Below are 22,609 nucleotides of genomic sequence, written 5' to 3'. Positions count from 1 at the left end.
AGAGAGGTCGTACGACACTTCTGATTTGGTTCAGATTTCTAAAGCTGGATGAAGAGCAGATGGATGTTTGTTGTAAAAGATGCAGGCGACCTGTGACAACAAAGAAACACAACCAACCTGTTTCACTCCCACTGAGTATACAGGAAGCCAAAGTCTTTGGTCATAAACTGCTAGCACTAGCATTAGCATTCAAGCACGCAAACAAGCCTCTTGTGGTAGTTTGACTGTCAAACTCCAGCAGCAGATGCTCATGTCCGCCTGTTCAGCCATTATCCCGTCTGATAAGAGCTCAAGTTCTCTACAGGTATAATGGTTATTATGTTTAAACCAAAAACACCACTGTAAATAAATGTATTTAAGATTCAATCCTAAACTTCTTCAGTGGTATTAAATGCATCTTGTGATCGTTATCGATATCAATCAATATGAAAAGAAATATTTATTTTATTTGACAATATTTTTGGCCGTATCACCCTGACTTGCTGTTAAATAACATTATCTAAAATCCTCCTTCCACAGCCTGGTTTTAAGAGCATAAAACCTCTTTTTTTTAGATTTATTTGTTTTGACAAAAAAAAGAAAATGAAGTGACTGAGCCAGCCAATCAGCATCCAGTATTCAGTGAGACAGAAACACCTCAGGATGGAGCGAGGCGACTTAAGAAGCAGCTCGTGTAGCGGCTGCTGATGATGTATGAGACACACACACACACACACACCATCACTGATGACGCAGATTAAAGCTACGCAGGTTAGCGTTAGCATGCTGCTGTGATACACACACTGCCAACAAAACAATACTTTAGCATGAAAACATACGACGAGCTGATGGTGACTCACAACTGCAGAGAGAAAGAGAGAGAAGAGGGGTGGAGGGGGAGGAGATGTGGGGGTGGGAGGGGGGGGGGCATGTCAGCAGCTCAATAAAAATCCCCTTCACACACACACACACACATGCTCGCAGACACACACGCAGCCTCAGAGCTAAGTGGTGTAATGCCGTTAGCTCATCAGTAACTCAGTGTTGATGGGATTACAGAGTACTCTGGCCTCGTCACAGTCGGCTGCACACACACTCCGACTGAAACACACACCAACTGTTAACTCAACACACCAGCAGCTCCATCATGTCTCATTCAAACACATAAAACTAAAGGGTAGCAGGAATAAACACCATGTTACGTAACATAATAGAACAGTTTTATACTTAGAATTTGTTATTCATAAATTGTACATTCGCTATTTGTCATTTTATACTGTATATTTATATTTAATAGTGTATAAATTTAGTATTTTTCTGTTTTTATTTGTGTATCTGTGTTTGACCTGACACCTGATTGGGGGACGCAGCTGTGATTTCGGTGTCAGAGATGTAAGAGAGGTGTGTTAAACCAGCAGTCAGGTGTCCATATGAGCAGTGAAAGAGGTTTTCCTCGCTGTAATCATTCCTCCTGTTCATACTGGATATTAAAAGATCCTTCAAATGTGCTTTCAATGTTAGTGATGGAGGATAAAATCCACAGTGTGTCCACACAGTCATTTAAAAGTCTGTGTGAAGCTTCTATTCAGCTTCAGCAGTCTGAGTTAGTCATATCAAGTGGATATCTGACACATTTACAGTCTTTTTAGCATCAAATTCCCTCTTTGTGTTTCCTCGGACAGTGTTTCCCTGTTGAGCTGCAGGTGGAAGTATAGTAACAAAAAGAGGAACTTTGGCTCTAAAAAGACTGTAACGTTGAAAGATATCTACTTGATTTGACTCATTTGGACGCTGAAGCTTCATATTAGCTTCAGATAAACTTTTAAATACATTAACTGTGGATTTTGTCCTCCATCACTTCCATTGTAAGGTCATTATGAAGGGATCTTCTAATGGTCAGTATGAACAGGAGGAATGATTACAGCAAGAAAAACAGCTTTAATGTTCATTTGGGCTCCTGACTGTTGGTTTAAGACACACATTAAAACTGTCCTTGTTGTTTTCTTCTCCATTCCACTACATGAAAAACTGGTGATTTTCTATATTTTCCCTCTTGTCAACAAATCTCATGTTTGGATCCAAACCAACAATGAACTGATCTACTGACAATCAAAGCCTGATATATCTTATTCCTCCGTGCCGTAGACCTCCGTTGTTGTCCAAAAACTATTACTGGATCGGTGACCGCAGAAGGTGAAACCATCATGGCCTGATCTGTTTGGTGTCACACGTGGTCTGTTCAGAGTTGAAAGTGAGACAGAGAAACAGAAATAGAGTCGCGGCTGCAGTTAGCGCGCTAAGCTGCAGCGCTACAGTTAGCTAGCTAAGCTGGCTAATCCGGGGTAAGTCACTGGGCTAAGTACTGACAGGCGGAGGGACTGATAACAGGGCTAATGACACAGCAGGAGCATCGTCATCATCACCACCACCATCATCATCATCAGTTTTGTACTGCACACACTGATGCTTCAGGTGTGTTAACCAGGTGATTATATTGACGTCTTCAACACGTGTCGCTCAAAATAATCAGCACTTCCAACACGAGACAAAATAACAGTAATACTACTGATAAAAATTATAATGACTGATCTCCTGACCAGGTGTTTCTGGCCCTGATCCCAACCCATTAATAATGATTATCTGCTGATAACGAATCTATATGATACTTTTACTATTTACAGCAGCAGAAGATAATAATGTTGATAAAATATGTATCTGACACATAAAGATAACAGCTGCAGCCGTCTGACTTTGGCTCACATTTCTCACAAAGCCACTTGATCCAAATAAAAGTGATCGTCTTCAATTATTGATCTGATCTGAATGAAAACAACTCCTGAGACTGACACGAAGCCAGAACGAAGACGTCTCATTCTGTCTAAACTACGGAAACACTCTGATTGTACAGTAGTGGTACAGAGTTGACCTACTTCCCTCACTAATGACCTTTGGTCCAGTAAAGGCACAGAAACAGACAAGTTTCATTTTGTCATCAAGTTACTCACAGAATGAATTAGTGACAGTTGATATGAGCCGCTGTCCGACATGTTTGTTGTTTTAACCACTGATTTTCACTCTCATGTTGATGTTGTTGTCTCTGTTATATTTTCAAACATGAAAATTAGACTTAGCGTTGTTTCTGAGACACATGAAGTGTAAATGGGGTACTTGTAGGTGCATTATATGAACAATAATTATTATTTTTCTCATTTAATTTATTGATAAATTGTTTTTAATTTGGACTGCAGACATTTGAAGCTGTTCAGCAGCTGAATCTCTGATCTGAAAGCACACCGTAATGATAAATGTAAATCATATTTTACGTTTTAGTCTTGACACCTTTATGTTATTTGTTATGTTTTTCTCCTTTTCTTTGAAAAATACCCTTCATATCAACTGTTTTTTGTTTCATTTTTTTGTTGGTCGGCCAATAAACTTTTAATTTGAACTTCTTAGAAAAATAAGTTCACAATCCAAGGTGACATATTCAGATGTTTTGTTTTGTCCGATTAACAGCCTCAAACTCAAAAGATATTCAGTTTATAATTATATAAAAGAAAATAGCAGAAAATCTTCACATTTGAGAAGCTAATTTTTGTCTTTTTTTACCAAATAAATTGCTAAAACGATTGATAAATCAACATAATTCCAGCAGCTCTTCATAACACGGCCTCTTTCATGAGTGACAAAGCCGTCAAACATCCAGCTAACCAGCTATCAGTCACTGAAACTAAAGGAAATTTTTAAAAAGCAGACAACTAAAACATCATTTTTCCAGCTCTCTGTCAGTCCGTCTGCCAAAAACCTCAGTGACCTGAGCCAAAGACTTTCTGCCAAATGCTAACTTAGCTTAGCTAAGTTTATCTCCCTCTGGCAGGCTGCTGCAGCTCGACTGGCCCACATACGCACCTGTATAGAAAAAAGGATTATCTCACCTGTACCAAACATGACTCAGCACCTAACTGCCGGGTTCAATGAACTCAAGCTGGAGGTTTCCAAACTCTGAACCACGTTGTGGTTTACCATTATTATTCGTTTATCAAATGCAAAATTCAAATCAAGCTCTACAAAGATAAGAATGGGGAGTGACAACACATAATGGTCACATGTCAAACTGTGTGCAATGTGATGAAAACTTTCAACCAAAGGCAGGATAGTCAGACTTCTCACCTGGAACACACTAGTTATTATGTGTATATAGATATTATGTTTGTATCTGCACCAGACTCTGCTCAGAAAAGAATGGGGAGTGATGATAATGTGGAAATAGACGTTATACCAGCACTCGAAGGCCGAACGATTCAGGGAAAATATCTGTGATTTAAATTATGATTATTTTCAACAAATTCAGCAGTAATGTAGGACTGTAATTGTCGGTCTACATAATTTTGAACAGAATCATAAATGTATCTTGTTTCACCTTGAATACAAACAGATTAAGTCATAGAGCTGCTTGTTGTTGAAGTCCTGCAGAGTTCAAAGCCGTCAGAGAAACTGCTTCTTGGAAAATTTAACACTTTGACCTTTATTACAATATTACATTACTGGCATGGTGGAAGAAGTATTCAGATCCTTTAGTTAAGCTGCTGCTGAATCAGACTTTCAACACAAACCACTGATATCAATCTGTAGGAGACTGAGCTGAACTCAAGGACCTCTTCCAGGAACACTGGAGCCCCCCAAGGACCCATGGAAAACCTGAAAACCCTTCAAAGACGACTGGAAACACTTCTAGAACCACTGTATCATTGTCCATCCTCTGGAAAATCCTCATGGACATCTGATACGTCTTCTAGGACCCCTGAATCACTTCAATGACCTTTGGAAGCTCTTCAAGGGTCATGGAAACCTATCCAAGGCCCTATTGAACCTCCGCTACCTCTGAAGCCCCTTCAATAACCCTTGGAAGCTCCCAAGGATCACTAGAACTTCTCAGTGATCTAATTAGGGGTTCCAGGATCCATTGAAGTCTAAAAGGGCTCTTAAAGGATCCCCGTAATATTGTCAAAGAGCCCTGGAATATTTTCAAGGATAAGAACTCCTTAAGGACACGTGGAAGCTCTTCTAGAGCACTGATACTGTGTCAAGGAACACTAGAACCTCCTCAGTGACCTCTGGAACATCCTCAAAGACTCTCAAAATATTTAAACTCAATTAACCACAGCAACAGAAAATTCTGGTATCTGATTGGCAGGCAGATGGACCAGGTTCCTCTGTTCATCTCCCTCCACTGGCTCCTGCTGCCAGCTTACATTAAGTTCAAAGCTTTGACGTTCGCCTTCAAGGCAACAAATGGAAAGACACTCTCCTACACTGAGTCACTTATCAGGTCCACATGTCCCCTCCCCGTCTGCAAATGAACAATGTCTGGTACTACCATCACCTCCTGGTACGAAATCACTATCCAGACTCTTTGCTGTGGTTTGTAGTTCCGCGATGGTGGAATGAACTACCAGCTCCATACGGTCTGATGACTCCCCTGGTGCATTCAAGAAACGCCTGAAAGCTCAGCTCTTCCTTGAACACCTCAGCACTGTTGATTGTTGCACTTCTATCTTGTTTATAGTATTTCTTCTGCACTTGTCTACTTCCAGTCGTTTCTTACTTTACTTCTGTCTAGCGCTCTCTCTCATTGCGCTTGTACCTGGTCAGCTACTTGAGAGTTTGGACCACTCTTTCTGAGTCACTGTTCTCTAACGTTTCATTGTCTTGCCTTGCTTGTAAGTCGCTGCCAAATGACGAAAAGAAAAGAAAAGTACCCTTGGAAACTCTTCGAGGACCACTGTATCCTCTTCTATCCCCTAGAAATCCTCAAGGAAATATGGAATATCTTCTAGGATCTCTGAAACCCTTTAAAAAGGACCTTTGGAAACTCTACAAGGGTCACTGGAACCTAGTCAGGGACCTATTGAACCTCATCTACCACTGAAACACCCTCAGTAACCTCTGGAAGTTCTTCAAGGACCTGCTGAAAGTCCTCAAGAATTCCTGGAATATTTTAAAAGGACCAATAAGCACTCCTAAAGGACCCCTGCAACCTCCTCTCGGACACTGATACCTTTCTAAGTGATGACTAAAACCTCTAAGTGACCTCTGAGCATTCACAAGGACCTCTCAGACCCCCAAAATATTCAGACCCTAAACTAAATTAACCCCCGGCAACAGGACATCCTGGTTTCTGATTGGCTGGCAGGTGGACCGGGGTCCGTGGGACATCCTCAGGGGAAGAAGGAGGAGGAGGAGGAGGAGGAGGAGCAGTGAGGTCTGTCAACAGGATTAAAAGATTACAGGCCACTCCTGTTAATCTCTCATCCACGTGGTGCGAGGGATGATGATGTCACACTTGGCAGCCAGTCGCAGAAATCACACACACACAAACACACACTAACTATCAGTCCCCAACAATAGCTCTGACTAATGGCCACCCTAGCCCTGACCTTTAACCCCTGACCCTGAGCAGCAGTTCATTGCCATGGAGACATGCAGCACAAAGCACATGGAACAGCTGAAGGGAAATTGAGGAGAAAATGGTTTTTGATTGGCCGTCTGATGAAAATCATGTGTTTAACTCAGGTAACCATAGCAACAGGACGGATACTTCAGGCTCTGTTAGCAGTTAACTGACAGGTCGTATTGATTAGTGGCTCGAATTTGTGGTTATGAAAAGGGTGTCAAATTTAATCTCCTCCACCCTCTAAATGCGCAAATATAAAGTAATTCAGTATATAATTTTCTACAGAGCTCCCATTAGAGAATTATGCTCACCAATGCTGGCATGGTTGGGGAAGCAGATGTTCTGTATTACATCTTTTGTCAGAGAGGTTCAAATTATTTGGACCACGTTAGTATCGGGTATTAATGATATCTTATGTGCCAATTTTCCAGTTTTTTCCAGTCCTGTGGTTTGTCTGCTGGGCCAGAAATTTGAAACATTACGCTCATTTCCTACAAACCATCTTTTCACGCTGGGATGTGTCTCAGCAAAAAGAATAATCCTGATGAACTGGAAAAAGAGTAAACCATCCTGCTTTCCAGTAAGTGATTAGTTGGAGGACGATCTTGATCTGTTAAACATGGAGAGAACAGCTGTTGTTCTCAAAAAACTCTTTGAAATAAAAGACCTGGACGACCACTGGGTGAACTGTCAGGTCAGGAAACTCACAGAAACACAACATGTAACTTAACTTTTATGTTAAAAGGACACAATCTGCACATTTCCAGCTGGAAGATCTTATTTATCTTATACTGGCCCTTTGTGCAGCCCCACAGCTCAGGCTCCTGTCTCTTTAAGGTGGACAACGTGAACACCACATGGAAAAACCTTAGCAACCACCTTAGCAACCGAGACTACGGAAACGGACGGCTGTTTATGAGCGTGTATGACGAGTCAACGTCAGCTCGTCAGCAATGTAGAAAAACAACCATCGCAAATGAAGCGTTCAGAGCAGGTTGAAGCCCTGACTTTTGACTTTCAGGCAGCATTTTATACATACGTTCAACCATGTTTAACATCCGACATCAGACCAGGAAATAAATAACAGAATACCACAAAAAGCACAATATGTATAACAACCCTAATTGTGTCCTTATTTGTTTGTTTGTAATATTTTGTCTTGTAATTAAATAAAATCTTAATAGGAAAATAATAAATATCACGTGTAACAAAGTATCCAAACACTCAGCTCACATGTTAGTGAGTCATGTGGCTCCGAAGTGGTGAATTAAGTTTCATAATGTGCACCAATAATTACACTATTGATTGTCAGTTATTGATGTTTTGGATGTCTTCACACAGACCAAACATACAGGCTAATGAAGTATCAACATAACTATACAGAACCACAGTGAGGGGTGAGGGGGTTTATGGATTTAATTTGCCGGCGCGGTCCGATGGCGATGAACTAAACATCGCATTTTGGCAAAAGGTGAAGCAGGTTGACCTTTTTGTTTGCAGGTGTCTGCTGTGGATCAGAACCTCTGCAGTGAACCTGCAGCTGTCTGACTGAAATGAATGAACAAGCTGTTTGTGACGCAGCTCTGAAACCAGTCTGCACACGGCCCAACAGTCATGTGACAGACACACACGCACACGCACACACGCACACGCACACACACACACACACACACACACACACACACACACACACACACACACACACACACACGCACACACACACAGAGTTTTGAATGTGAGTCTTCATGCAGATCCGTCAGACTGTGTGTCATTATGTTATCATGTCAATAAAACTCTCTCAACTGGAGAGAAAGAAGATAACACACACACACACACAAACACACACATATACACACACACACACACCAACACATGACCTGTACTTCTATACTTATGAGGACCTTCAGTGACTTGACACATAATACAACTTAACTCAACCCTCAACAGCACTTTGAAGACAAAATGTTCTCAGTTGTAAAGGTCTAAAACTCAAAACTGAACCTCACAAAGATAGGAGTACGAGAACACACACACACACACACACACACACACACACACACACACACACACAGAGTGTATTATAGCGTGGTTGCCCAAGGACATCACTGATCTCTGAAAGATGAACACTGAGCTGCAGGTCACTTTATAATCAGTGAAGCAGAGAACGAGCTTCTCTCTCTCTCTGAGTGTGTGTGTGTGTGTGTGTGTGTGTGTTATGGCCTGTCCTTGGTGGGGTGACTGTAACACACACACACACACACACACACACTCTGCAGGATAATAAATCAGAGAGACTGTGTGGAGAGGAGGGGAGGGAGGATGAGGATGGACCGGGACATGAGACGAAAAAGAAGAAGAAGAAAGGAAAGACAAAAGGAAAACGACATGATAGAGGAGACAGACAGGCGGGAAAAAAAGGAGAATAGGAAGTAAATAAATAAAACACACTGTCTGATGAGGAAACAAGAATGAAAGTAAAGACGGACGGATGTTGCAGCAGAGGAATGAACACCGAGTGTGTCGTGAGAGCTGCTGCAGGTGAGCAGGTAGATAAGCAGCAGCAGGTCGACTCCATAAATCTCTCCATAAAAGGAAATTATTAAACCACCACATCACACTATGACCATCAGCCTCCATCAGTCTACACGGACGAGTCTCTCTGGAAACAAACTACCAGATGAGCTGAGATCAGTCACTACTGTTTCCTCATTCTCTGTTTTCTCAGGTTCATGATCGGCCAGTTTCTTACATGAGTGTGTGGCTGGACAACTGTTCTTCAACGTTTGTGTGTGTGTGTTTGCTTTAAACGATTTTATCACGTTGATCGATTACTTTCATACTGACGTTAAGCACTTTGAGCCGCCATTGTGTGTGAAAAGTGCCATATAATTAATATTGACTTGACTTGACTAGAGGTCAAAGGTCACGAGTCCTGATTAAACTGTTTCTATCTGCAAGTCGAGACACCAGAAATCAGCCTGCAGAGAATCAGCTGGTGTGTTCAAGGACGCTCTGACAGCTGAGCTTTAGAGTCAGCTGATGCAAAACAATACGTTGATTAATTAAAAAGGCCCGACGGATACATCAGCACGGCCAAAATTATCTGAGAATTTAATCTTATGGATGATGTATCAGTGTGAGATTTAGAGGATAAAGTTGTAATTTTATGAGATGTATTAATATTGTGTGTTAGTGAACAGATGAGAGCCGTCTGTCAGCTCTTACATGTCAAACATTGATGACCTGAAGATCCAGATTTCACCAAAAAAGATTCAAGATTCAATACTTTATTGCCATATCAACATAATTGATTGGAATTAGTCTCACTTGTGAGCTCACTTAAACAAAAACAGAAAAACACAGTATAAAACAGAGAGGTAATATCAAGCCCATAAAATCATCATAAAAGCATAAAACAATAATAATAAAATCTAACACATAAGAACACTGTAGATAAAACACTTTCATCTACAGGGAAACCAGCAACAACATCAAATGACCCACTGGATAAAGTGCGTCGAGTGCATTAAAAACATTTGCCCTATTGCACAATTATTTAAACCTGCCGAGTGGCCTGCTGTGCTATGTTTGGAGTGTGAGGGAGCCGCGCAGCCTCAGGATATGCGCTAGCAGCGGATCTTGTTATCAGATAAACTGAAACCAGTTATATGATGCTTGACGTGTTTTTGAAGCAGCAGCTGGAGTTCAGCTTGACATCAGAAAGTGATTAAAGCTCAGTGAGCCAGAATCTATCTGTGCTTATAGTCTGCTGTGCATCATGATATTATTCTGCTGATATTGTGGTTTCCCCTCATTCAGACCGACATTATCTGACTGACAGACGTCTCTGGATGAGAAACAGTTTATCAGAGAAGTTATAGAGACAAGACAAACATTTAAACAAACCAACCGCTCGTCCTCACGAAGACTCTTCTCATAGAAAACTGAAAAACACTTGTGACCAGACAGAAATCTCACGTTTGTGCGACTTAATGTCCACACAACTGTTAACTTCTACATCTCTGCAGTGTGTCTGGAAACACACTACAATCCAAACACACCCAAGTTCAAATATCTGCAGGCTGCAGCAGCATAAAACATAAAATATGCACATGTAATGAAATCCAATTATGACGTTTTTCTCTTAATATCACAACTTAAATCTCTCATTTTTTCCTAACAGTGGTCCTAATAATCCATTGCAGTATAAAGCAACATTTGGACGAGATTTATTCATCTTTATTTATCTTTATTAATCTTTATTAATCTGGGGTAATGGCCGGATTAATCTGGTTGAGGGTTCCCCCCGTTCCTCCTCTTCTCTCTGTGATGTTTACAGTAATGCTGCCTCTGGTTTGCTGTGTGGTCATTTGATTAAACACAAGTTCATTTATGACGTTGCACCAGTGAGCACAGTATCACCTGGAATAATAAAAGCTTTTAAGCACAGAGATCTTCTACAACAGTAAAATGAGGTAATAAAGCTGCAGATGAAGAACGTCCTCATGTCAGTGGATACTGTGCTTTAGTAAAGCAGATTCACATATTTCCAAACAAAATTATGATTAACTGAACTAACTGACAAGTTTCTTCTCACACTGTAAAATGTCACCAAATGTCTCAGTCACAGTAGTTTAATAACGAAATTCATTAAAATGATTTGTTTAGGCTGTAAGTTGATGTTACAACAGTAAAACTAGTCAGATTGTTGCTAACATGTTAGCCAGAGTAACAATACAACATAGCATGTAAGATGTTTTGTTTACAACTTGTTTCTGTTGCCACCAAGAGGCCAAAAAAATTCTTAGACAATCGTAGCTGATGGAGTTGTACACTAAAAAATAAAAAGAAGACAAGAGTTTACAGCTGTGAGGCTGCACAGCAGAGCTTTGAGCTAAATGCTAACGGTTATGTTCAGATATGTTTTGTACTATGTTCACCATCTTAGTTTAGCCTGTTAGCATGCTAACTAACTGAACTAACTGACAAAGTAAACCTGGAGGAGTTTTTGGTACCTCTGGGGATCTGGCATCTCAAAACCTGCGTAGAAATAATATGTGAGACAGCTCGTGTCTGCATGACAGAGTGTGTCCACCAGGGAGCGCTGACAACTTTATTCTTACACTGTAAAATGTCACCACATGTCTGAGTCACAGTCGTTTAATAACCAAGTCATTAAAATGATTTGTTTAGGCTGTAAGTTGTTACAAAAGTAAAACTAGTCAGATTGTTGCTAACATGTTAGCCAGGGTAACAATACAACATAATATGTAAGATGTTTTGTTTACAACTTGTTTCTGCTGCCACCAAGAGGCCAAAAAAAAAAATCAATGAATGCAGCTTTTAAGTCGTGAGATTCTTGGACGATCGTAGCTGATGGAGTTGTACACTTAAAAATAAAAAGAAGACAAGAGTTTACAGATGTGAGGCTGCACAGCAGAGCTTTGAGCTAAGTGCTAACGGTTATGTATCACCATCTTAGCTTAGCCTGTTAGCATGCTAACATTTGCTAATTAGCAGTTAAAACAAAGTGATCATAATTCAACCTCTAGAAATCCTTCCAATAGTTGAAATATTTCAGTCGGGACTATAATGGCGGACTGACGTTACCACCCATGGAGCTGCGAGGCCAAAAGAAAAAACAACAAAAGAGGGAATTTGGCTTCAGTTCCTGTTTGATAAATCAGGTGTGAATCAGAGTGAAGGAGGTAACCTTTACGGAGAGCCAGAGTTACCAGGACATCTGCGTTTGTCTCTGTAATGTGAGAACTGAACCTTTTCTCCTGAATCTCGGTGATTTAACATGACTTTGACCTTCTTCTCCTCCTCCTCCTCCTCTCTGTGTGTGAACATCCAGACCTTTCTCATCTCTCCTCCCTCCTTTCTCTCCTCTGTCCAGCTCAAACTGGATGAGTCTGTGAACGAGACCTTTTCAGGTGAGAAGACACATCTTTCTCTGTCAGCAGTGTCTCTAAATCTTTAGTTTTTAAAGAGATGGCGAGACTACTGCCGCTCCTTTCTTCCATTAAATCATGTCCACTTTTTACAATTAACTAATTCATTTTGTAGTCTGTAAAACATTACTACAACTAAGTGATGTCTATAAATGTTTGTCCAAACAACAGTCCACAACTTTAAGACCTTCAGTTAAAATGATATAAAATCATTCAGCTTTCAGTTTTTCTTTGCACGGCATCATTTGCAATGTGACATTTACAGATGAAAACACTTTTCTGACAAAATTGTTTTTTTCTTTGTCAGGTATCAGGTGAGACACCAGGCAGCCGTATCCATCGCCGGATTGTTCATCCAGCCAGCTTTCCTGTCTGGGCTCGCTGCTGTCTTTTTTCCTCTTATTACACTGTCACCCTTCAACACGGTGCAGACGCTGCATACGCAATGAGTTCTAGCGTGCAGCGTCCTCGTGGTACTTAAGGTTGAAGGTGTCGCAGAGGTGAAAAACAGTTTTGTGTGAGATAGGACACCTGTCTCACCTGGACTTAAAGTAATACTTCTTCCACCACGTGTCTCAGTGAGTCAATGAAACACTGCAGACAGAGAATGATCGACTACCACAAGAAAGAGCAGAAAGAAAACCGGTTTAATGATAAAACTGAAGTTAAACACTCTTTTTTTTCCCTCCTTGATTGTTAAATATTCACATTTGTGTGTTTTGATTGTGATTTATTATACCGCCGTGGTTTAGATCCGATGTTATGTATGCAGATAAAAACTGAATAAACTTAATCTAAACTCTTCTGGTGTTGCACCTTGGAAAAAAATCCTATATAATGACGAGGAAAATGGAAAAAAATGGAAAAATTTGGGGCTCTGTGATATAAAATTATTCCTACAATAAATATAAACTAACATGGAATTAGAAATAAGATTTTTTCAAGACCAATCAGAGTTGAGTATAACGGGGTTAAAGAAAGGATGAGGCTGGTAGCTAAGAAACGGACATATAACATGAAGCTGGTAGTATTTTTAAAGAAATAGATAAAGGATGGTATTAAAAGATTGCAACAATAAATGTAAGAGAGGAGTGAAAATACAAATAAGGTACAAATTATGGCTTAATCTAGACGTCCTGCAGCCAAGTCCATACCAGTTGGAGTTGGGTATTAGACTCATAGGTGAAACTAATTCATCAGGACTAGTAGGTGTAAAAAATGGATATAGGATGGAGTTACTGGGCAAAAAACTACAGTGGTAGATAAAAACAGGATGAGGTAAATCACATAGGATGAGACTGGCTGCTTGATAAAATGGATGTAGGATGGGGCTGGTAGGAAATAAATATATATTGGGATATAAATATCTGCCCTATCCAAGATGGGGTGGATATTTTTAAAGAAATGGATATAGGACGGGATGAAAACATTGCTTCAAAGGAATATAATATAGGAGTGACATTTGAAATAAGAGATACAAATTATGGCTTAAGTGGAGAGTCACTGCAAGCTGTATCAGCTGGAGCTGAGAGCACATGGCTAGATATAGACTGAGAAAAAGAAATGGACTGGGGCCAGTAGGCAAGGAAAGGCTGAATGGTGGGAAAGATATAGGATGGGGAAGGAGATACAAAAATGGATATAGGATGGGGGTGGATTAAATATAGATGGATTAACTATAGGGCTGGTTGGCCAAAAAAAATATATAGGACACAGCTGGCCGATAAAAAAAGAAAGATATAGGATTAAAAGGGTAGATGGTAAAAATAGATATAGACCCGTCCTATGTCCATATATATATATAATGGATATCAACAGGGGGGCAGTTTTGAATATCAGTGTTCATACAGAGCTGTGAGACTGTGTCATTGTGTTATCATGTCAATAAAACTCGCTGAACTGGAGGGAAAGAAGATAAAACTTTCTCTCTCACACACACACACACAGAGTTTGTCTCAACGGTAAAACATGACGACACACTTTATCTATCTCTATCTCTATCTCTGCAGGGTGTGTACATGATGATGTGTTTCCTCTGAAGTGAACACACACACACACCACATGTGACACATGATTCATCTTCCTTTCAATCAATTTGTTGTTTTGTCTTTTAATTGTCAGAAAATTGTGACACCGGTTTGTTTCTGCAGCTGAACATGTAGATTCATTCTCAACTTTAAGGACACAAATCTGTAGTAAAGAGGAGCCTAGTTAAGGGTTGAAAGCTCTGGAAACAGATAAGTAAGTTGGACCTTATGTTTATGTTTTGTGCAGTTCTGTGCGCCAAATGAGTTGGATGTCACAGATGTCAGAAATTCCTGATATCGCTGACATGAAAACGCGACACAGAGGTTGACGCGAACAGTTTTACACACTCTGCTGCTTGTAACTAAAGCGTGAAAGACGTAACGTGAACGCAGCGTTAAGTGTCGCAGAGATACCTGTTGGGTTCAGGTGAAGAGGAAAGGTAGGAGATCGATGGGGAAACAGATTTACATATACAGAGCGATGGAACAGAGGCTAGCACGCTTCCTCTTAGTGATGCATAAACCTCTATCACTATGCTGACGATACACAGTTATACATGTCTCAGATACTGGCGTCATCATCATCAATAAACCAGTGGATGCAGAATAATTAAAACTAAATGAGGACAAAAAAGAAATGTTATCAATTGGGCCAAAACCTAAAAGGGACTTAGTGCTCTGCAAAATGGGACACCTGGCTAACAGAACTAAATCTAGACTACTGCAATGCACTTTTTACCCGACTCTCCAAAAAAAAAAAAAAAAAAAAAAAAAAATCAGTGAAACAACTACAACTCATTCAGAACTCGGCTGCCAAGATCTTAACCAGAACCAGAAGAAGGAGCTCATTAACCTCTCTATACTGGCTCCCAGTTACTTTTAGAATTGATTTTAAAATTCTTTTAACGGTTTATGAAGCACTAATTGGCTCAGCTTCAGCCTATACTGCATAAAACCACATGTCCCGGCCTGCTGCTGCTCTCACAGCACCGCACCCATAAAAACATCGGGGGCGCAGCCGTCTCTGCTTACAAACCAAAAACCTGGAACATCGTGTCAACAGGAAGTAAAGAGGCGACTTCAGTGAGCAAATAAAACTTACCTACAGACTGGCCTCCAGTTAACCAACATCTACATGTGTGTGTTTACTGCGCTTTGTGCACTTGAATGTCTAATTTTTAATGTTTAAAGTTTAATGTTTCATTTTCTATGTATGTTAATGTTTTTCTTGTGTACAGCACCTTGAATTGAACATCTAAACTTAAGCTTAGGGGAGGGGGCGGGGCTTGAGTTAGGGAGGGAACGGGGCTTAAGCTCTTTATACCCTCTGTTGCCAGGTGTGTGTGTGTGTGTGTGTGTGTTTTGTCTCACCTCCTCCGTTCTTGTAGCACAGGTAGGGGAACCTCCACACGTTGCCGAGGCCGACGGCGAAGCCCACGCAGGACATGATGAAGTCCATCTGCCGCGTCCACGTCTCTCGCTCCTGGTATCCTGGCCCCGCGCCCGTGACAACGCCTCCTTTCTTGTCCGGTCCAGCACAAGCACCACCCACGACTCCGCCACCACTGCTGGCGGATCCCGCCACCGGCACGAGGCTGCCGTTAGTAGCCGCGGGAGGGTAACCGCCGCCGCCGTTAGACAGGAGGAGGTGGCTCTTCTTGGTCTCCTCCATGAGAACCAGAGAGCAGGAGGAGGCTGGCAGGGCCTGCTTCTCCATCATTCACAGTCCACAAACCAGTCAGGAACCAGTCACAAACCAGTCAGGAACCAGTCACAAACCAGTCAGTAAGGGCTCCAAAATTTCAGTCTATGTCTGCCTCGGAGTCCCTTTAATTCCTGCAAGTTTTAATCAAATTTATTTAGTTTCTTTCCTCCAAAATCAGGTCTTTCCAACAGCTGGACAGACTCACCCAAAAAATGAGTCAGACACCAGTTAAAACCACTAACAAACCAGTAAGAAACCAGTCAGTAAGGCTAACAATCAGCTGTGGATCCCAGTTTATCTCTTGGTTTACCTTTAATTGTTGCAGGATTCTGTTCAGTTTCACTAGAATCAGGTCTTTCCCCCACCAGTCACAAAAACCAGTCAGACACCAGTTCAAAACCAGTAACAAACCAGTCACAAAAGGAGCAGTCAGCACTGGTTGAATTTCAGTCACTTTTGTCTGTTTAGTTTTATAACGTTTTGTTAATTTATGAGTTCAGATCTCTTCTCTTCTTTTCTAATGTAACTGTTTCTTCCTCACCTTCAGTTCACCTCTTCCACAAAAACCAGTTAGAAACCAGTAACAGACCAGTCAGAGAAGGTTGGTTGGCTGCAGCAGTTATTTCAGTCTAGATCTTCTTCTTTCTCTCTTTAAATTTTGCAGCTTTTTTTTGTCCCTTTAAAGACTTTAAAATCTTTGTCTCTCTCACCTTCTCAGCGTCCCACAAACAGATGAGTCAGTCAGTCAGCAGGTTGAGGTTCGTCCCGGTCAGTCTGCTGCTTCCTTCTGATCCAATAATAATGCAAACAATTGTTATTATTATTATTATTATATTATTATGATCACCGAGCTGCGCGAGGATCGTGGATCACATGAGCCGGAGCTGAATGATCCAGAATCGGTTTCAGTTTTATTTATTAATCCAAATTGTTTCCAGAAGAAAACAGATTTAATGTGTTTTTAAGAGAGAAAACAAAACGAGGACACAAATTCAAATTGTCTAGGAATAATCAGGAGACATTTCCTTTTGTTTCCGAATCAGAGAAGAAATTATAAAATAAAAAAATGTGAAAATAAAAAAATAAAGGGAATTACACCGAAAATCGTGCAGCGACCTTCAAAAACAATCCACGAAACACTTGAATGTGAGTCTGAAGAATCGCATGGGAACAGAGAGTCACGGAGGAGACGGCGGCCTGCTGGAAGACAGAGAGGACGGAGAGGACGACCAAATCAAAATGATGGTCTTAGAAAAGACACCGAGCGGCGCTCAGCTTCAGTCCCGGCGGCGGTGCACGCTGTGGGGGGATTTCTGCAGCTCCATCCGAGGAGCGGGAGGAGGAGGGAACAAAAAGGAGGAGAAAAAAGAAAAAAAAAAACGTCCGATCAGACCTGAACGCGTCCCGGTGCTCTCAGCTGTCAAATGTCCCGTTACAGACACTGCGAGGTATTTAAAGTGCTGTCTGTCCGTCTGTCCGGCCAGCGGCTTTAAAAGGAGAAGCGGCTGCTGGGGGTGACGTCACGCCCACACGCCCCGCCCACCGCCTCGCTCGCTTTATCTCTCTCTCTCTCTCTCTCTCTCTCTCTCTCTCTCTCTCTCTCTCTCTCTCTCTCTCTCTCTCTCTCTCTCTCTCTCTCTCTCTCTCTCTCTGTGACGTCACAGGGGTCCCCCCTCATCCACCCACACGCACGCACCGCACGCACACATTTCATAAAGAAAAAGAAGCTCTCGTTGTCTTGAATGAGCCAAGACAGAATTAATTACTATATATAATTAATCAATAATTATTTCATAAAGTTGATCTTTTTTGTGTGTGTGTGTGTTGGCTGCAAATTATATTTCCAAAATTTGCAAATTAGTTGAGGTGATGCATTTTTTTTTTGCTTTAAGTTATGAATTGATGTCAAGGTAACAGTTTCTATGACGCCCATGTCTATAACGCATAATAAACTTACTCTGTATAATTATATAACAATAATAACACATTATGAGGTCAAATATCATAATACTTTATGACTGCAGGTCACTCACTGACGTTTTTCTGTGCAAGGATCATAATGTGTTATAATTCTCATAGTTGTAATACATTATAATCATTTTATAATGTATTAAAATCACTTATTAATTACCAAGTTTTTTTGATTAATTAATTTTGTTGATCAAACGTTTACATATAAATCAAATATACAGCAAACTGTTTCAGTTAATATCTATAATATATAATATATTTTTGGGGGGAAACATTACATTAGTGAAATATAAATGTCCATCATCAGTTGTTCATCATCAAAAAAAAGTTATGCAAACTGGACTTTGTACTCAATTTATGCTATGAACCGAACAAATAAGTTAATTTTACAACATTTTGTGTTGTTCTTGCATAGATTTAATATTTTTTCGCTTTACTTAAAGCAAACAATGAACAACTACAGCGACTTTTAACCAGTTTGTAATGTTTTATATCTTAAAGCACCAGTTAGAGTAACTTATAATCACATTATAATACATTATACAATTATTATAATATATTACAACAATGAGAATGATAACACCATGATCCTTGCAATTATTAAGTATTATGATATCTGACTTTATAAGTCATTATAAAATGCTTTATGATGTGTTATGATTATTGTTATAAAGCTTTATGAATATTTATGGGTGCATATTACTATAATTATACAGAGTTATAAGCAGATTATAGCAGATTATATGTTTGTCCAGATAAAATCCACAGTCCTCCTTCTGTGTAAAAATGTATTTAAAAGTTTATCTGAAGCTAATATGAAGCTTCAGCGTCCAAATGAGTCAAATCAAGTAGATATCTTTCAACGTTACAGTCTTTTTAGTGTCAAAGTTCCTCTTTTTATTACTATACTTCCACCTGCAGCTCAACAGGGAAACACTGTCCGAGGAAACACAAAGAGGGAATTTGATGCTAAAAAGACTGTAAATGTGTCAGATATCCACTTGATATGACTAACTCAGACTGCTGAAGATGAATAGAAGCTTCACACAGACTTTTAAATGACTGTGTGGACACACTGTGGATTTTATCCTCCATCACTTCCATTGAAAACACATTTGAAGGATCTTTTAATATCCAGTATGAACAGGAGGAATGATTACAGCGAGGAAAACCTCTTTCACTGTTACTATAGACACCTGACTGCTGGTTTAGGACTCACTGGAAAAACTATGAACCGTCCTTTAAAGTCTTCCTCCACTCAACAATGTGTTTTTCTTCTTCTTGTTCCGTCAGCTAATGTTTGTGCAGAGTTTGTTTTTACATTAATCTGCTTAAAGCGGAAAGTTTCTCTGATCTCACTGAGTTTTAGGGGCGGGCCTATGAGCAGGATTTGTGACATCACAACCACTTTGGAGCCAATCAGGGTCCAGTATTCTTACACAGAGCGTCACAGCTGTAATCATAACATTGTTATGTGGGTTCACGTCCTCTGTGTGTGTACGTGTGAATTTATCTTTTTATGATAAGTGCTGATTAACTAACGTACATGATGACCGAGTCTGACATGATATAACTTGATAAAAATCTCTATCACCACACCTAAAGGCAATCTACCTTCCAATGACCCTGATGTAAGCGCATTTAGGTCATCCGGGGTGATGAAAAGGAAAACTTTATTTTAAAATAAATGTGCAAAAACATGCACAAAAGAGTAACAGCTGAGTTTTGCTGCCCTCTGTCTGTTTAATCTAAATGTAGCTCAAATTTTAACCAAGTTTCCACAAAATGATCAAAAGAAAATGTAGCGAATGTTTGTTTCTGTCCGCTGCTGTTGTATGAATATTAGCAGATAAACAGCAGGTGGCGCTAATTCTCCAGTCGGTGCCATTAAACTGTTGCAGAAGAAGAAGACACAACGAGATGACGCCATTAAAGCTGCTATAATGTTTATTCTTTTACTCATTTTTTTGTCTATTTATCTATTAATTGATTAATTGTTGCAGCTCTAACCCTCACTATGTAGAGGGTCCTGAGTTTAAACCTATTTTAAAGCAGCTATAATATTTATTTCTATCCTCCAGAGTCTGATGTGTCAGTGTGTAATGTTGGTTGTGTCTCGTAGTGATGAACCTACAGAGAATTATCAGTGACTCTGCAGCTCCTCTCGGCTTTACGGAGCTTTATAGTGAGTTTCAGCTCATTGTTTATCTGTCCGGCTGCAACTTTACTGTTCTGGTTCACTCTCAGAGCTCTCATAGCTTATCGTCTTAGAAACTGTGTGGATCATGAGGCACCTAGAGGAGCTAAATTTGTAGGATGTCCATGTTTGTAAGTCATCCAATGACCATACTTGTAGGAACAGTTTGTGTCCATTTAGGGACTTGACTGTTTTTAACTTTGCTTCTGGAGACGTATAACTCTGTCTGGTTTGTGTTCTTTAGAGAAAGGGCCACGCTTTCTCTCCAAAAATACAAGAGAATTATCTTTTATTTTTGTATAATTGTTACTGATTGTACAGTGTCCACAACTGCTTCAACAAGTAACACTGTTGAATGCTTTCTCTTGTCTTTGTGTGTTTTTGATCGAGCCTTGCAAAAAATGTCCACGACAGCAGGCAGCTGTTTTCAGAGGAAAAGCTGTAAAAAGCCGCTGTACACTATCGGCTCAACATCAGTTAGCTGCAGACCAGCTGGTGAACATAGTGGAGCATTTAGCAGCTAAAGAGCCAGATATTTCCCTCAGGAGTTGGTGGAGAGAAGAAACAGAGTTAAAAGAGAGTGAATACTGGACAGAAACACACTGGATGAGGAAATAAGCAACTGTTTGCTGACAAGTTCAACATATCACCGGAAAAGATGATGATGTGTCAGTGTTGAGTTCACTGCTTGTTTCTGCTGAAAACTAAACATCAGTTAACATTAAAAAAGCAGAAGCTGCTTCTAGAATTAGAAACCTTTAACAAACTTTAACAGCTTCCATTAAAATCACCAGATGGTCCATATTATATAGGTTTTATGTTATATGGGATTGATGTAAAAGAACTATTTTGATGATCAATTCATCATTTTGAATCATTTATTAAGAAAAAAACATCCAAATTCTGTGATTCCAGCTTCTTAAATGTGAATATTTTCTGGTTTCTTTCGTCCTCTATGACAGTAAACTGAATCTTTGGGTTGTGGACAAATTTAAACATTTGAGGACGTCATCTTGGAAACACTGATCCACATTTTTCACATTTTATAGACCAAACAACTAATCAACTAATCAATAATGAAAATAATCGTTAGCTGCAGCGCTAGTTGTTTGATTACCAGTGAGGGTTAAAAACACTGTTCACTGAAAACAACACATCTATTAAATTTGTGTTTAATCATCATGAACGTCAGACTGACGCGAGGCGGCCATGTTTGTAGTTCTGTGTTATGAAGCAACAGGTCGGATACGTTGGCGCTTTCAGAAAAGTTTGTTTATAATTATGACCTGGAAGTTGGTGTAAATGCCGTGAACAAGTCAGAATCTTGTAATTACGACAACATGGTGACCTTTAACCTGCGATTCTCTGTGGGCTTATTGGAAATGTTTGGAAGTATTGAATAAAGAACAACATTAGATCATTGATTACTGTCTTTATCTAAACACATGAAGCGATAAACACAACATACTGCTCTGTTCGAAGCTGGATTTTTACTTATTAAGTTACGAGGAAACAGAACCTGGAAGTTCTGATTCTAACAAACGCTTCATCATGGCGGCGAGCTACCGTTCAGCGCACCGGTCTAACCGCTGGGAGCAACTGGAGTTCAGAGTGTTGCTGAAGAGCGAGGAGGGAGGAAGACACACCCGTACAGTCATGACTGTCAGTATATGTCAGTGACCTCTGACCTCTCTGACTCAGGACGAGAGGAACCTCCTCGTCATAGAGAAGACTGATGACAGGTGGGAGGAGAAAGCTGAGGAACTGTTGAACCCGATCCTCCCTGTGAGGAAAGTTTTCAGGAAAATCTTCCATTAACACTCACAGAAGCTTCGTTAGCTGCTTCAAACAATTTCGATAATTGGTTCGTTGTTTCACATCATTTTTTCAGCAAAAATCCCCAAAGATTCTCCGCTAGCAGCTTCTCATGTGTCAATATTAGCTAGTTTTCCGGTTTAACATGACAGTAAATTTAAATTTTGATGCTAATACTTTTGTATTTGTACTCGAGTAAAAGTTTAAACGCTTGACTTCATCTAGCGACGGAGGATTTCTACACTGTGATACTTTTACTTGAGCACCAAACACAGGAGCTGTTTACTGTTGACTGAAGCTGTGATTTATGTAAATAAAGCAAGAACAGAAGAGACACGAGGCTCGTTCGAGATGAACCAGGCCTGCGATCGATGGCGATCACTGCACCATGCACGCTGGTTAGATTTCTGTGCGATTTGATCCTGACTTGCTCCGACGTCGTGCACACGTTGGTGACGACAACCTCACAAGATCAAAGTGGCTTCAGCTTCAGGAGCCGCAGCTGAT

The 22,609-nt window shown here is 40.2% G+C and overlaps 1 protein-coding gene across 2 annotated transcripts in view; it reads right to left on the bottom strand.

Annotated features, from left to right (window-relative positions):
- The window catches only part of slc6a8 (solute carrier family 6 member 8), a 52,718-nt gene extending 35,077 nt beyond the window's left edge, over positions 1–17,641 (bottom strand). The window contains exons 1-2 of one of the 2 annotated variants that reach the window (XM_067593463.1): positions 16,830–17,641; positions 15,786–16,250 (exon numbers count right to left, since the gene is read on the bottom strand). In XM_067593463.1, coding sequence (XP_067449564.1) covers positions 15,786–16,134 — 349 coding nt within the window. In that variant the 5' untranslated portion in view covers positions 16,135–16,250; positions 16,830–17,641. Of the gene's footprint in view, positions 1–15,785 lie in introns of both variants that reach the window. The other variant, XM_067593462.1, reaches the window with a different exon arrangement.
- Positions 17,642–22,609: the final 4,968 nt, after the last annotated feature.

The sequence above is a fragment of the Thunnus thynnus genome, chromosome 6, assembly GCF_963924715.1.
Source record: "Thunnus thynnus chromosome 6, fThuThy2.1, whole genome shotgun sequence".
Taxonomy (NCBI): domain Eukaryota; kingdom Metazoa; phylum Chordata; class Actinopteri; order Scombriformes; family Scombridae; genus Thunnus; species Thunnus thynnus.
This window is presented reverse-complemented; position numbering and strand designations above follow the sequence as displayed.